Below are 16,464 nucleotides of genomic sequence, written 5' to 3'. Positions count from 1 at the left end.
TTGCCCATGGAACCATCATTTCTTTGACCTGTTCATCCTCCATTTTCCAATTTAGAAGGTATTTATATACTTTCCTAATTAATTTGTCATCTGATGTTAACATTATTTGGTCAAAAGTTGTCTGTTCTTTATAAAAATCATACATTTTTAGGTCCCGTTCATATCTTGATTGTATTTGCATTATAGACCACCACGATGCATCTAACCCCTGGTCTATAAGGTCTTGTTTTGGCTTTAATCGCCTATCTTTGTCTAAAATATCTGTATAAGTCAAAATTTTTCTAACATTCAGAAGGTTGAGATGAACAAATGCTTCTATGGGTGAAACCCATCTGCAGGATGGCTTTGATCCTTGCTTTCCCCTCTGCTTACTAAGTCCCATGGGGCTTAGCAAGTGTAGGGGGAAGGATCAAAGCAATCCCATGGCTGTATAAGGGGCAAAGGGATCAAAATGATCATGCAGTCACAGGATTGCTTTGATCTCTTTCCCCCTCCTTTTGCTAAGTTAAATAGCACAAAGGGAGAAATCAGGCAAGTGTGCACTAGCTTGTTGCTCAAGATACTTCCCTGTTGTTTCATACTGGTCCCTAGGTAAAGGTAAAGGTTCCCCTTGACAAACTGTCCAGTCGTGTCCGACTCTAGGGGGCGGTGCTCATCCCCATTTCCAAGCCGTAGAGCCAGCGTTTGTCCATACAGTGGTGCCTCGCAGAACAGGCGCCTCGTAGAGCGATGAATTCGCTCTACGAGGCTGTTTTTGCGATCGTATAGGCGGGAAATCGCAGAGCGAAGGTCGGTAAGCTGCTCACTTACCGACCTTCGCTTTGCGACCCGACAATCAGCTGTCCAGCGGGTCCAAAATGGCCGTCGGAACAGCCGAAAGGGGCCGGGGCGCAGCATTTTCACGCCCTTAGTAAGCAAGGCGAGGGCGTGAAAACGCTGCGTGCAGCCATTTCAGGGCTTCCGGCAGCGTTTTCGCGCCCTCCCCTTGCTTACCAAGGGCGCGAAAACGCTGCGCCCCGGCCCCTTTTGGCTGTTCCGCGGCCATTTTGGACCCGGCGGACAGCTGATCGCAGCCATTTTCGCCCCTCGTTCTGCGAGGGGAGGGCGCGAAAATGGCTGCCGGCATCGCTGTACGGTAAGTAAATGTGCCGATTGGAACGCATTAAACGTAGTTTAATGCGTTTCAATGGCTTTTTTACTTCCGTACAGTGATGTTTCACACAGCGAGGGTTAATCCGGAACGGATTAACCTCGCTGTGCGAGGCACCACTGTAGATAGTTTCCGTGGTCACGTGGCCAGTGTGACTAGATATGGAACACCATTTCCTTCCTACCATGGTGGTACCTATTTATCTACTCGTGTTTACATGCTTTCGAACTGCTAGGCTGGCAGGAGCTGGGACAAGCGATGGGAGCTCACTCCATTGCGTGGATTTGATCTTACAATGGCTGGTCTTCTGACCTTACAACACAGAGGTTTCTGCGGGTTAACCAGCAGCGCCACCACGTCCCTATTATATTAGTCCCTAGCTTGCTGCAAAGCAATGTGATATGTCAGCAACTAAAAACTCTCTAGCTTAGATATGCTCTCTTATTCTTCTGGACTGCAACAGGAAGTCAGTCTTTGTGTGCTGTTTAGTACCTCATGGTCTGCTCATTGAGTTAATTTTATCTCAGTGTTATATCTTATCATTCTGAATTATTTGGCATCAGCAAACTTTAAAGAATGACCTGTTGAGGGTCAGTATTTTTCCCCTTTATTCATTTTACAAATGACTACACAAAGCATGGCAGGCTATAGGAGAGGCAGACATATAATCAAGTGTGAAGAAACTAGTGATGGCATTCCGAAGACAGGAGAGCTCTGAGCCTGACTACTGAACCAAGTTTGGGATCTAGCTGATGTTTTCTGCTACAGGGAACAATACTCCTGATCTCAGCATTTAAACTACCATGGTGCCTCGCTAGACGATTGCCTCACAGGATGAAAAACCTGCAAGACGATTGGTTTTTGTGATCACTATGGTGCCTCGCAAGACTTTTTCTTTCTTTCTCTATGACTGTGCTTCGCAAGATGTGGTGGTTTTTTTTTAAGACCGATTCTTTGCAAGACTTTTTTTTTTAGACCGATGCTTTGCAATACTTTTTTTTTTGAGACCGATGCATAGGGAGCCTCGCAAGACGATTTTTTCACAAGACGATTTTCGAGGAATGAATTAAAATCGTCTTGCGAGGCACCACTGTACCTCTGGAAATACCCCAGGGGAAGAAATATGGATGCTGTTGAAGTGCAATATTATAACGCTCTGCTTATATGGTGAGAGAACAGAGTAACATCCAATATTTCTCACCTGAAGTGCTGAGGGAAAGCAGATGCTGGTCCTTACTTCCTCATGTATCCTTATTTTATTCTCTTGTGGTTCCACAACTTACTAGATGCACTTTCCATATTAGTCTCACTATCTTCTCTGCCTTCTTTGGCCGTGCAATTTGTTACACACAGTTATTATATCAGCAATTCACACACACCTTTGTTGGATGAGGAGGGTTTCACATGCCATTCCCATGTGGGCATGTTAAGGGACTCAGCAGCTGAAGACACAGAGCCTCCCTGCCTCTTTCATGGATCACCTGCCAGGGCATGTAATCCCTCTATGCTGATGCTGGCGGAGGGACGGTACGTGGCAATGTTTGTCATAATCCATCATAGTATCATGCTCCCTTTCCTTCCTGTTATCATAGCATCACACACAGAGCCAGACTCTGGAGTCTCAAACAGTGTGCCCAGGGTCGGTCATGGCTTTCACATTGTTTTACTACTATATTGTTGTGAGAGTGCAGATGGGCCTCTCTGCGAGGCGCTTCGCTGGCGGGGCTCCTTTGCCCACCCAGATGGAGGAGGCAGATGCACGCACTCCTGCATCGGATCGGGTGAGGCGGCTGGGCAAGAGCGAAGCCTTGAAGAAGGCTTCCCAGCCTCACATCGCTCTTCCTTCCTCTTTGGCATTGGAGGCAGCAGCCTCATAGCGGGTCCCTTAGTGGTTTCGATTTTAACCACGCGGGCCATGCGGCGCGATGTTGGAACCCTTGGGTCAGAAAGCAGTTTGGGGGTGCCAAGAAAGGCTTTTGCCATCCCCAAACTGCTTCCTGACCCGAGGGCTCTGCCGATGCACAAGACTGCAAGGTGGCAAGGGTAAAAGGGCTGCGGCCTTTTTTCAGCTGCCCCAGCCGGTTTGGATTTGACCCTGCCCCTTATTTAGTTAATTCCTGGGGAAATCAGGAGGTCCACTGAGCAAACTTGCAGTGCATCAGCCTGTGAGGTCTGCTTTAGAGCAAAAGTTTTCTCCATAACCACGGTTAGTTGCAGTCCAAGGCCCTTGAAATCACTGGAAGAAAGCAAAGGCAGCTGGGGTCTGAAATGGGCAACCCCTTTTTTTTCAGTCCATGAACTTAGTACAAGTAAAAAACCTTCTCAAAAGGATCAGCTCTGAACATTGTTTTCTGCTTTCTTGAAGCCATCTCAAAGTATTTTCCTCCCTGGTCAAACCAGTTTAGCAACTGTTCACTGCCTGGTTTTTTCCCTCACTCCAAAAGCCTTTGTTTATGCATTCAGTTAGAATGCAGGTACTCAAGCGTGAGATTTCAGGTCAAGATTGTAAACAATTAACTACAATTTGAAGCCCCTGAATGGTCCCTAAGAAACTGTGTACCTTTGGCACAGCCATGCATTGTTCCTTTCACTTTGCAGCTGGCAAATGTTGTAGAAACAAATTATCAAACTACAGCCAACACTGGCAGAGGGGAAAGAATGTACGGGAATAAATAAGAGAGGTCTACAATAACCCTTTGGGGTTCTACCGCGTTTATCTTCTCTTTGTACACGCACTCGTCCTATTCTCATCCTCTCTCTCTCTCTCTTTTTTTCAGTATGGCTCGATGCACCCTGGGAATGGTGCTACCCCTCTGGAGTGATACCCAGGTCTTTCTGGATGGCGATGGGTAAGATGCCCCACCCCTGTCCCATTCACATTACAACTTCATGTTGAAACTGGGAGAAGTTACATTTTTTACTACAAGTCTCAGAAGTTCCCAGGTAGCATTCCACTGGCCATGAAGAGCTGGGGGATTCTGGGATCTGAGGTTCAAAAAGTTACTTTTCCAGGGTTTGCTTCATATAATACTAATCCTTACGTTAACTATAAAACTAGCACATGTTTGCTTTGCAAACAGCCTGGGTCACACAGATAGTCTGGAATAATGAAAAGGCATTGTTTGTGTGTCTTTATTATAGCCTTCACATATTTGTGCCTGTGCTGAAGTGGAATAGGCAGGAGATCCTCCCTTCTAACAATTGTCACGGGGGTTAAAAGTGGTATGTAGTTTATCCTGAGTTAATTGTTCAGAAAGGGATTTGGGTTGCTTCTGGATTAACCCACCCTTTCTTCTGCATTGGTGGCAACCAGCATTTTCCCCCTTATTTTCTATGTGCTCTGTTTCTACCTCCCCCCCCCAAAGAGCCTGCCCTATGCTTCCTCTTCTTATTTCTCATCCTACCATTGTTAATAATATTGATAATAGTATAGCACCACCAACATACACGGCTCTTTATGGAATGCAAGAAAACTGGGCCTTGCTTCCAGTCCCTTCCAATCTAAAACCTGACATAGAGACAAGAGGGAGTGGAGGAGAAAATGGAAGAAGGATGCATGTTGCTTTCAGCTAGGCCTGGAGGTCCAAGGAGATATCTCAAAGTCTTCTCAGAAAATGTAGGATCTGAGGAGTGATTTGTGGGAATCCGGAGAGACTGCCTCATGGAGGTGTTCTGAGAGGCCGTTCCAAGGCTGCAGGGCAACCAGGGAGACGGGGAGGGAGCAAGATAAGGTTCAGACTCATGAGGGGGAGGGAAGCTGGCACAGCAAAGATCTTGAGCAGGCATGTGTCTGGAAATAAGAGCAAAGAGACATCATGGGATGTTGATAGCAGCAACAATTTGAGCCTCTCGAGGTTTAATGAGGACAGAGGGCCAGTTCAAGACATTTTGGTGCCTCAGACAAAATGAAGTGTAGATGGCATACCCCTTAAAGAAAAAAAATACTGGCCTCTTTTAAATGGCACTCAACATTTGCTTTCTGCAGCAATCCATCTCACTCAGCCTGATGCTAGAGCCAGCTCTGTTAGAACATGGGGTCCACAATCCACCCAAACTTAACTGTATTTAATCCAGCCTTATAGGCTGCCTTGCCAGAGTTGGGGAACCATATTCTTTTCCCCACCCCTCACTGTTGCTAGACTGCAACACTCATCAACCCTTACCATGAATTTTGCTCATTAAGGCTGCTGGGAGCGGTAGTCTAAGAAAGAGCACATGGAAGGCTACATGCTCCTCATCCCTTGGTTGTATCCTCGCTATCTGACCCAGTCAGGTCTGCAGGTTCAAAGGTGCTGTGAGCTCCTTGTATTGGTTCCCCACTCATTTCCCCCCCAAACCTGTATCTTTTCCAACAGGCACTTTGTAAGATACCTCACTGCCCAGGGTCATTCCTGATGTCTCACTCTTGCCAATTGCATTTGATCTTGGTTACAGCATACATAGTTTAGGGCAAACGCAGCTTTAGAAAGTGTTTGAACTTTCTTTCCAGGTGTGATGGTTACATAAGCCTTGCAATGATAAGCACAATGCTGCAGGCGCACAGACTTGGACGTTGTATTTTGCTGTTTTATTTGCAGAACTGCATCATGCAGCTAAACCTATGGAATACCATTTTCATCAGTAATAAATGCTTCACTGAAAAGACCTAAACAATGATCAGTACTCAGATACACACCCTTCCCAAACATACATACTGTATTCTTCCAGACACTGTTTCCATACTGAAAAAGCATGTGTCAGCTTAGATAGGACAATAGCCACTCCTTAAGCCACGAGACAGACTTTTCAGGTTTTACTGTCCATTGAAGGAGCTCTCTGAAATTGTACAGTATAATTTGGATTGTACGCTTGGACATAATGAATAAATAACTTGTTTTGTTTAAAGGACATTTCTAGAGACATTTTAAATGCATATTTTCAAGTGATGTGCCATTCATTTATCTATGCTAAGCTTGTTAATTAAAAGAAAACAAACAATGTAACAAGATACTTTTTTTGTAACAAGATATGTTTTTTGGCAACCCATTAAATGAGGTGGGGGAGGGGAGATTAATGCATCAATTTTAACAAGTAACATTGCAAACTCTGAGAACAGGATATAGGGAGACACCTACTGGAACGTTGCATTCAGACTTCCAGGGGCCATGGTGAGTGCAGCCGACTGGAAGAACAGTTCATGATCCCAGCCCTTTCCTTGGTCTACATATGCTGAGCAATGACAGGAAGCTGAGTACTTTGCTTCTGAAAATACGTGAATACCCCTACCTTTTATTTATTTATTTTATTTTATTTTATTTTACTTTATTTATTTATTAACAGTTTTTCTAAATTTCCCTTACTAAATTCCCTCTTTTTTGTTAAAGGGATTTAGGGGGAAACACAGCATTTTGACCACTGCTGACATAAAGCAAAATCAAGGATGCCTGACTAACCCTGTTCCTCTGTCTTAACAATGGGCAGTCTAAGAGTAATAGTACAGTGCTATTAATCTCCTATATGTTGCCTGGTTCTTATAGAAAGACACTGATTCCTGCTAAAAAAGGAGAATTTCTATATGAAAGCCAATACTCTTTTTTTAAAAAAATCTGCAGAATTAATGGAGAAAATGCTTGGTCTATTAACTTGAACTGGTACAATCAATTTTTTAGAACTCATAGATTAAGTCTTCTGCCGTTGCACAACCAACTTGACTTTTAAATCCTAGGGCCAGAAAGGGCTCATTGTTTCTGCTTCCAAATAGGATTTGGCATTAGGGAGTATCTCAAGAGAGTTATACAACCATGCCAGCCTGTAGCATCTTTATTTCCTTCTTCTGGTACTGCTTCATCCCTGATGGATCATTTCCAAGTGGATTGTGAAATGACTGCCCCCTTCTTTTTCTTTAGGGGCTTCAGTGTTACATCCGGGGGACAAACCCGTATCTTTAAGCCCATCTCGGTCCAGACCATGTGGTGAGCAAAGCTATGGGGCAGGGCACAAAGCGGGTGGGAGAGGATGAATGCATACTTTTGGGGAGAAGAATATAAATGTCATTTTTGCTTTGGGGGGTGGGGTGGGGACTAAATGTTATAAAAGAAAAGGAGAATGATTACTATTAGCAATGGTAAACTCAAAAAGATTTAAAATTTATTCTCTGGAGGAAGAAACTAGATAACGGAGTTCCTCCTCATTTTGTGCTTTACCACCATCCTTGTTTTTCTGTTTGTAACAAAAGACCTCTTTCCCAATGTTCTTTTTTTTTTTTTTTAAAGCAGGGATGGTGAGCCTTGACTTGCAGACTGCATTTGGCCCAGTCCTACCCTTTCATCAAAGTCCTCTTGAATGGCTCTGCAGTCTCAGGGAAGGGAGTAGCGTAGGAGTGGGTCGCTCCTAGCTAAGCCACTTGCTGAAGAGCACTCCTTGAACTGTCAGCTGGGCCTGCTTTGCTCAGAAAGGAGCAAGTAGAAACAGCTCTTGACTGGTGTACCGGCTTGGCTTGAGGAGTGCCCTTCAAGCTGGGGGCTCTCAGTGTATTTGTGTATGGAGGGCATGAGTAGATGCAAGTGAATGGAGTTTGTGTGTGTGTGTGTGTGTGTTGTGGGGAAAGAAGTACTATGTAAATAGAATCTGTATGATGGCTGGGTGTGTGTGAGAAAAAAGCACTATGAAGCAGTGTATAAGTTAAACAAACAAACAAGGGAGGGGAAAATAAGCAAGAGGGTGATGGGATCTTCCTGTGTGTTGGGCAGAGGAAGGGATTATGCATGTAGTTGTGGGATGTGCGTGAGAAAGAGAAGGGTGAAAAAAATTAAAGGGAAGGTGAGGTATGTGAAGAGGGTGGGCGTGCTTGCAGCATCCGTGCAAAGGAGGTCCAGGCAAGCAACCCTAGTGGTAAGAATGTTACCACTCACTTGAGGCATGTAGCCCCTCCTTATTTGCCTACAGCCAATTCAATCCTTGGGCCAAGAAAGGGTGGCTCTAAAGAGGCTAATATGAAATCAGGCTCCCAGTCTAACCACTGGGGCTGTGCTGTCTACCATTCCGGGTCCTTCTTCTGTTCCATAATATTTTCCTAATGTTTTTCTGGCTGTCATCTCTGCCCTCAGGTCGGCACTGCAAGTGCTACACAAGGCCTGTAGCGAAGCCGTCTGCAACAATCATTTCCCAGGAGGCAGTGCTTTGAACTGGACAGAGTGGTATCAGAAGGCGGTGAACTCCGAGCAGAGCTGCATTCATGAATGGCTAGCCATGTCCGACTTGGAGTCTGTGCGCCCCAGTTCTCCTGCAGCCTTCTCTGACCAGTCAGTGATGCCCTCCCCACCCCACCCCCCAGGGCTGGTTGGAATGGTTCTCTTGGTGGCTCAAAGGAGAACCATCGAGTCCAAAATAAGGACACTTGGGGTGGTCTTGATGGGCTCTCCTGTACTCCTTTCCCCTAGGTGTCCACTTCTGCAGCCCAGCCCAGTCACCAAGAGGGAGATAAGAATTTGGGGGAGAGAAAGAGGCTGATTGGGGACACTGATTAGAGCAAAATCTCCCAACCCCCATGCTTATATCAGCCCTATTGCATATTTTTTTTCAGTCCTGAGTGAATAAACTATCAAGGAAAAGGAAACACTTCAGGACAATATGAGATTTTATTACCCTGCTGCCATTATGGGGGTGGTGGGGTGGTGGGATGGCAATATAGGGAAGAGCTGGTCTGGGGTAGAGCCTGGTATGCCGAGATCTTTGCCAAACTTCCGTCTCTGTGCCTCAGGCGAACAGCTCAGGAGATGACAGAGCGAATGATCCGGGCCAAGCTGCGTGAGGTGATGGCCACCACCGACCTGGAGAACATCACCTCCAAGGAGGTGGGATGATGAGGCAAGAGGATGCTGCAATAGAAAGTTAAGGGGTTTATGTGTGTGTGCGCACATGTGTACAGGAAAAGACAATGTGATGGAAGGGAGATTTGTGTATGAGGTGGATATTGGGTGTGGACACAGGAGAGGGACCCATTGGGGCAGGGAAGGAGAACCATTTGGGGGGGCCCTCTGGGAACAGAAATTTTGGGAACGATGGGTAAAGGTATGCAATGAGAGAAGAGCCCAACTGGGGCATGAGTGACATATTCACAGGCTCCCTCTTTTCTTCCAAAGATCCGTGCAGAACTGGAGCGGCGAGCTGGCTGTAGCCTGAAAGACTACAAGGAGTTTATTGACAATGAAATGCTGCTCATTATGGCTCAGATGGATCGGCCCTCCAGGATCTTTGACTACCTCTTCCTGGTGAGAGAGTACAAGAAAGGATCTCTGGAGTTACACCCCACCCCAGTTCCTTCCAGCCCCTCAGATTCTTCCCATATGGTAGAACGATGGAGGTCTTGCGGCTCTTTGCGGCCTCCCTAATGACTACATCAATAGCGATGTTCAGATTAAATTATGCCGCAGCATCCCATCAATTTCTCATTAGAGAACTGTTTTCTAGAGATGGAGCTTTCGTGTCTAGCAATTTATGAGTGTCGACTAATCCTTTACAGCTGATTGTTTTCAGCATCATATGAAATTAACAGGATGTACTTTTTGAACAGTATAGTCTTAATTGTGGATAGTTTTATTGCTGCAGGTGTAAAACACAAGCAAAGTATGAAAAAGCAAGTTTTATTTTCTCCTTTAAATGGAGTTGTGCTAGAGCCTATGCTAAACAATTCTGCCATCAAGTGACAAGTTCCCTTCTCTCTTCCTCTATTCTTTAGTTGTGATCCACTTGCTCCATATTGTTTACTACCTGCTATAATTCAGAAATGAATGCCATAGTAGGCATGAAGTAGAGAGAGGGTGATAGACTTCAGTAGGATCCAGAGGAAGAAGTTGGGCCTTTCTTTTTCTGCAGTGGTGCTCCTGCTCTATTACAGGGAACATGGAAGTAATTTTATGTAGGTGAAAGTTTGGTATTGTCCTTTTACCTAAATGATAAAACAGGTGCAGGAATTTACATATACCTGGGAGTGAGTGCTATTGAACATAGAAAGCCTTACTTATGAGAAGGCATGTATAGAACTGCAGTGTTAGGTGAAATAGCTGATTAATTTCTTGCATACATTTATGTTTAAGCTTTTAAAGTATTTTTTTTAATAATCAAATGCAGATTGAAGTACCCATACCGTCCAAGTGCCCTGTCACCATGTATGCCCTCTCAGGTGCATGAAAGATACATTGACTGGTTGTAGCCCTGGATATTAAAACAAAGCATTCCAGTAAGAGGGCTTTAAAAATATATTAGCAGTTGTTAACCATTGTGTCAACTCAAGCTCATGAGCTTGCTAAATGTGTCATCCAGCTCTAGGATCCCTGGGGCCAGAGACATTTAAGGAGCAGGTCCAGAACATATGTATACCAACAGTAGCTTATCCATAGTCAGACTGACTTGTGTCTTGTCCCATTTTTTCCTCAGGGCTCTGAGTGGAATGCAGCCAACCTTGAGGAACTCCAAAAGAACAGGTGTGTGGTCTATACCTATACAACATTACTAGCACCTTGAGGAAGTTCATCTGATTGAGAATCCCCAAACCTTGAGATGAAAATTTGTCAAGATTCTTGGTTTATACTTGTTTTTCAGTTAGAAGGGATGTCCACTTACACTTTTGATTTTACTCTCAGATCCTGAGGGGGGGGGGGTGAACTGGGAACAGATCTAGGTGACATTACTGCAGTGGTGCCTCGCTTAACGATTTTAATTGGTTCCAAAAAAATCATCGCTATGGGAAAACATCGCTAAGCAAAACGCGGTTTCCCATTGAAATGCATTGAAAACCGGATAATCCGTTCCAATAGGAACGGATTGCCGTCCTTAAGCGAAAATCGCCATAGGAAATATCGCTAAGCGAAACACAGTTCCCCAATTGAAATGCATTGAAACCTATTCAATGCATCTCAATGGTGGGAAAAATTCAACAACAAATTAAAAAGAGTCAGAACAAAGTCAAATTTGGTTAACAAAGGGTTTATTAAGTGCACTTTATGATTTCAAACATTTTACACAGTAAACTTTAACTTTATAACATTTAAAAAACAGCAAACATGAGGCTGTTTAAACCATTGTTAAGCAAAACAGGGGACCCAAAAACCTAATCGTTATGCGATGCATGATCCCGAAATCGCTAAGCGAAAATTGCCCATAGGAAACATCGTTAAACGGAGCGCAAAAATGCTCCGAAAAAGTCATCGCTAAGTGAATTCATCGTTAAACGAAGCACTCGTTAAGCGAGGCACCACTGTATTTTAGATTGCAATAGGCCACACTGGCTGAGGGATTCTGGGAGCTGTAGTCTAACAAAATGTCATTTTCCAGCTTGGATGTTGAGGGCCCAGTTGATTCCCTGCTATATTTTCTAGAGTCACCCACATACTTAATGTGACCCGTGAGATTGACAACTTCTTCCCAGACCAGTTCACTTACATGAATGTGCGGCTGTATGATGAGGAGACCTCCCAACTGCTACCACACTGGACAGACACCTACAGCTTCATTTCAGATGCCCGGTGAGAAGTGGGCACCAAGATAGAAGATGTAGACAGGAACACGGCTGCAGCGTCGTGCATTGCAAAGAGGTTAATTAACATTGCCCCAGTCCCGTTGAGGGCAGTGCATGCACGGAAATGGGCCTTTGCGAGTGAATCCTTGGGTTCAGCTGGCTTGGTGTGGGAGGACCCACTTCATGAGAAACACTCCCCACTTCCCAAATGCCATGTGCGTGTAGGGACCCATTTCAGCAGTTGTTTGAGAGGGCCTGCAAAAATGGTGGCCGTTTTGATCCATTCTCTTCTTTCCTCTTTTCACCGTAGATGTTCTTTGGGGACATCCCTGCTGCCTCTCCTGTCTCAACAGGATCAGTGTCTACCATGTGACTGGCTTCTAATTCTGAATCCAGCACTTTCTGACAGACAGGCATGGGAATTAGTAAAGGACAGATATTGCGAAGTCTGACAGGGCAAGTAATGGGTCTGGAGGAGCAAAAAACCAAAGCCAGCTACCTCCTCACTTGTTAGAAGGTTGCTAGTTTACAGCCTCTTGTCACTAATGGGAACAATGCCGGCAAATTTCCTCTGTTTGCCAAAGCAGGGAGCGCTGCCACTTGAACAAGCAGAATTCTTTCCAAAGGAGTCCCGAGTGTTGCATTCTTCTGAGATCACTATCAGTCACTGCAGCCTCGGCAGAATACAAGGAATCTCTGGCTTGACAACTGTTAGCCCCCTCCCCAAAAGGGGGTATCTTGTATGGGCTGAAATTGGGGCATCTGGATACTCAGTCGTGTGTTTTGCTTTGTTTTCTGGGTGTTGAGATAGCACTGCTTACAGCTGCAGTTGTCCCTTGCAGGACACGAGATTGTCGAGTGCTGGTTCACTGCAAGATGGGTGTGAGCCGCTCAGGCTCCACGGTGATTGCCTATGCCATGAAGGAGTATGGCTGGTCACTGGAACAGGCCCTTGGCTATGTGCAGGAGCGGCGCCCGATCGTCCACCCCAATCCGGGCTTCATGAGACAGCTAGAGTTTTACGAGGGCATTCTGGATGCCAGGTAACTGCAAGACACAGATGGGGAGAGAATGGCTGGTGTGTACACAAGAGGGTCCATGGGACTGGTGGGCTTGCAGCTCTTCAGGACTGTCTTAACACTTGTATAAAAAGTAAATACAGAATTTTTGGTGTTTTTTCAAGGACCAAACAGGTTACATTACAGCCTGGGCAACAGGGCTCTGCAGATCTCATCTGACCTAGAAAACTAACTTCAAAGAGGTCAAGCTACTGAGATCAGAGAAGAAGAGGTGGGGGTGGATGCTTAACTCATCCCTCTGTCTCCCAGGAATTTAAGTACTTGTTTGCAAGGCACGTGTGCATAGAGTCCTCAGTGGGGGCATGAGGGAAATTAATGGCCTGAGCAAGCAGGGAAATGTTGAGCACTCCCCACTGCTTCTTCAGTGCCCATTCAAAAGGGCTGTTTGGTGTCGTTGTTACACACTGTCTTTGTTTCAGGATGTCTAGTCAATAAACTAGTTGCAGCAAAATTCACCCATAGAAGACTGCAGCTAAAACAAGAAAGGAATTTGTTATGGTTTCTAAACAGTTTCATTTCCCAGCTGTCACTGTAATCTTTTGCTTAGTAGGTTCTTTCCCAAAAAGTGACACCACATTCTTTACTCATTTGTGGTTAGCAGCACAGCAGCATGTATAAACAAGATGTTTATCATAGCATCTGAATATACCATTCTCACTATGTACTGTATCTTTCTGCAGCAGGAACAGTAGCCTGTGGGAACAGAAGGTTGGAGATACCCACTCAGAAGGCTCTCCGGATATAAGTGATGCCAGCAGTGATCTTTCAGGAAGCCCAGATTATGAGACTCTCAGCTCAGAAGAAGACTCTGTGGAGCCAGTGACAACCCCCCAGTATTGCTTTCGACCTTTGAGGGAACCGCCTGAAGAACCCAGCCACCCTCTTGACATCCCTCAAGGCCCCCAACTTGGCCTTCAGGCAACAGAGGAACCTGGGGCATCAGATGACTCAGGAGCCGAAGAAGTGCGAAGACATTTGGCTACCATGAGAGTACCTGAGAAACCAGCCACACTTCGACGGGAGCGCATTAATCTCTATGCTGTCATGCGCAGCATCAGTGAGATGGATAGCCCAGAACTCATCCCTGTGCCAGGAGAGAGTGCCACTGAGGAAGAGGTATGGCGGCGACGGAAGGGCATGTACACAGGGAAGGGCCAGTTGATGTAGTAAGCAACCTAGAGGCAAGGAGTAACAGAGCCTGGAATACCATAAGAAACAAAGTGTCAGTGCATACTTAGATGCTGAGCGAGGGGCAACAAAGCTGGAACCTATGGGGCTTAGAGAGGAATGGCACCAGTAAAATGAAGGGGAGTCCTGATGAAACTCAAATTATCTCTTCTTCCCCCAACAGGTATTTCTTCATGCTGAGAAGAAGACCCCTGTGAACTCTGAACTATCTTCTCAAAATGAAGAGAATTTAAGTTCAGCAACTGACTCTACAGCAAAGAGGTCCTTGCCAAGGGTAGAGCGGGCACATGGTCGCAGGCCTAGGCAATGTGGGCATAGGGCTTCTCGGGGCCATTCCCAGCCCTGCAAGCAGCTCTCATATCACCCAGCATCAGGTAGGGTGCGGAAAGTTGTCCGGCACATGGAGGGTCCTGTCCCATATGCCCGGAAGCCTGCTTTGCAGCACCGCCTCTCTGTGGCTCAGTTGGCAGATGCTGCTCTAGTGGTGAGTCGGACCAAAGAGTTTGAAGGACAGACAGATCCTGAAAGTCCTCAAAAGCTTCCATCGCCGCCTTCAAAAAATTCCCAACCTGGAGAAAACACTGCCCTCTGTTCCGTGCCTTCCTCCCGGACTCGGCGGATGGTACGTCAGGCCAGTGTTGACATGGACCCCAGCTTAGGATGAACAGTCACTGCCTTTCTCCTCTTCAATGTCATTCAGTGGAGCAATTCATGCAGCACAAAGGCTAAACAGAGGTGTTTTCCTTTATACTGGAGTCTTCCTCCTGCATAAGCATTAATGGCATTTAGCCATCATGAACACTATCGGAGGGGAGCACAGGGCACAGGAAGAGAAGAAAAATGCGTCAGTAGACAGAAATATTTTACAAGTTCATCTCCACCCCTTTCCTTGAGGAGCAAAACCAGCATTTTTATGGGGCACTCCTTCCGTCCACTTGTCTTAGACCTCTTAATAACCTCTGAACCTGTACAGCTTTGGATTCTACATCCTGCAGACCAGTTCTGCTCACGTCTTTAGCTTGTATTGGATGCCACAGGGCTTTTGGACATGGGACCAGGGCAAGAGCTCACACTGTGATTGAGAAGGAGCAATTGGCCCCTTCTTATTTTTGCACACAGATACACTCATTGTGTCATTGCCAGCTTCGCTCTGCCTGAAAATAAAGAGTTTTCTCACTTTTCCACTGGTGGTCGCCTTAGTCTAGTCCTTTCTCTTAAATTACATTCCACTGTGTGAACTTCATTCAGCAGAAAGAGAAGGGGCAGGTTTTTTCCCCTCAGGACAGAAATTCTGAGAGGAGTTTCTGGCCTTAAACAAGACTATCAATTTATGTACATAGAACTGCAGGGCTGGCGCAAGATATGTTGCTGCCTGAGAAAAGGATAACATCTTGCCCTGACTTGCTGTAGTACAGGAGACGAGGCGGCTGAAGCCCTCTTGGAGTGCCGTTTCTCCCTAAGGCCAATAAAGGAGTACAAACCACGCCACCGCCAACTTTGCCCCGGATGGTACATCAATGTATAGACACCCAAGAGATGGAGTCAAGTATGAAAGGGTTGTGTGGCTACACAAACAGAGAAGGTTTTGGTGGGAAAGGGAGGAGGACAGTCTACAGTTGAGAGAGGTCTAGGAGATATAAATACCGCCCGGGACAATATACCGGGGGGTTGGGAATTGATCTGGGTGCAGGATCCCTGGACCGGACTATGGGAACAGGTGAAAGTCTCCAGGGAAGAGGCTGATTACAGACGGCGTAAAGGACTGCCCCAACGACCCTCGTACTGGGGAGAATCCGAGGCAAGGGAGTGACAGAGAAGGCTGAAAGAAGAACGGGAAGCAGTCACCAGAGAAGCTGAAGAATGTAAGGCATGGTGAGCAGAAGTACGTCGGAGGAGATACCCCCCCAGACCGTGGTCAGGGAGAGGGATCACCGTTATGGGGATATGAGGGAGATGAGGAAACCTTACCCTTACTCATAGACGATGTGTTGGGAAGGGATTTGCCAGAACTCACCCCTCACACCCCAGGACTTTGGGAATCTAAAAGTTTGAACCCATTTGAAACGGAACTTTGGTTGCCCCAGGTCTCTCAGGAGAAGTTATCTAAACATGATGTTAATGAACAGTTATTGTTAGAAAAGGAAATAAAACACAAGAAAGCTTTGGAAATCAAAACATCCCCTGGTTTATTGTTTAAAACTGGGGAGGCAGAGACTGAACCCTCACACTTGCATACAGAGGCTGATGGGACTGCCATATGAATTTTACTTCAGCATCAACATTGAGGTGACCTTCACACCTGTGGCTCATTTAAAGTGTCTGGAACACACACATGTTTTCCTGTGGGGGTGGAGGAACAGTTGGGAGGGTGTCATTGCTGCCCGCCCCCAGCCTAATTCAGATCTTTGCCTAATAAGAGGACCAGCCTTGTTAGAACAGCCAGCCATTAAAAGACTTGATATCTTATTTGCACAGTGGTTTCAACCTGGCCTTAAATTAGCAGAACACACAACAGCACAGGCGACAAGGCCTGGCTTGCTGCCCAGAGAGTG

At 45.9% G+C, this 16,464-nt stretch overlaps 1 protein-coding gene across 2 annotated transcripts in view; it reads left to right on the top strand.

The window, feature by feature from the left end:
• The window catches only part of SSH3 (slingshot protein phosphatase 3), a 36,361-nt gene extending 21,265 nt beyond the window's left edge, over nucleotides 1–15,096 (top strand). For both annotated transcript variants that reach the window (XM_078383496.1, XM_020806000.3), the window contains exons 5-14: nucleotides 3,928–3,999; nucleotides 7,036–7,101; nucleotides 8,236–8,430; nucleotides 8,889–8,982; nucleotides 9,271–9,399; nucleotides 10,565–10,611; nucleotides 11,506–11,652; nucleotides 12,488–12,688; nucleotides 13,405–13,840; nucleotides 14,076–15,096. In XM_078383496.1, the coding sequence (XP_078239622.1) occupies nucleotides 3,928–3,999; nucleotides 7,036–7,101; nucleotides 8,236–8,430; nucleotides 8,889–8,982; nucleotides 9,271–9,399; nucleotides 10,565–10,611; nucleotides 11,506–11,652; nucleotides 12,488–12,688; nucleotides 13,405–13,840; nucleotides 14,076–14,576 (1,888 nt within the window). In that variant the 3' untranslated portion in view covers nucleotides 14,577–15,096. The remainder of the gene's footprint in view (nucleotides 1–3,927; nucleotides 4,000–7,035; nucleotides 7,102–8,235; nucleotides 8,431–8,888; nucleotides 8,983–9,270; nucleotides 9,400–10,564; nucleotides 10,612–11,505; nucleotides 11,653–12,487; nucleotides 12,689–13,404; nucleotides 13,841–14,075) is intronic.
• Nucleotides 15,097–16,464: the final 1,368 nt, after the last annotated feature.

Source organism: Pogona vitticeps, chromosome 1 (genome assembly GCF_051106095.1).
Source record: "Pogona vitticeps strain Pit_001003342236 chromosome 1, PviZW2.1, whole genome shotgun sequence".
NCBI lineage: Eukaryota > Metazoa > Chordata > Lepidosauria > Squamata > Agamidae > Pogona > Pogona vitticeps.
The sequence above is the reverse complement of the archived record's forward strand: the minus strand, read 5'-3'. Positions and strand labels throughout refer to the sequence as shown.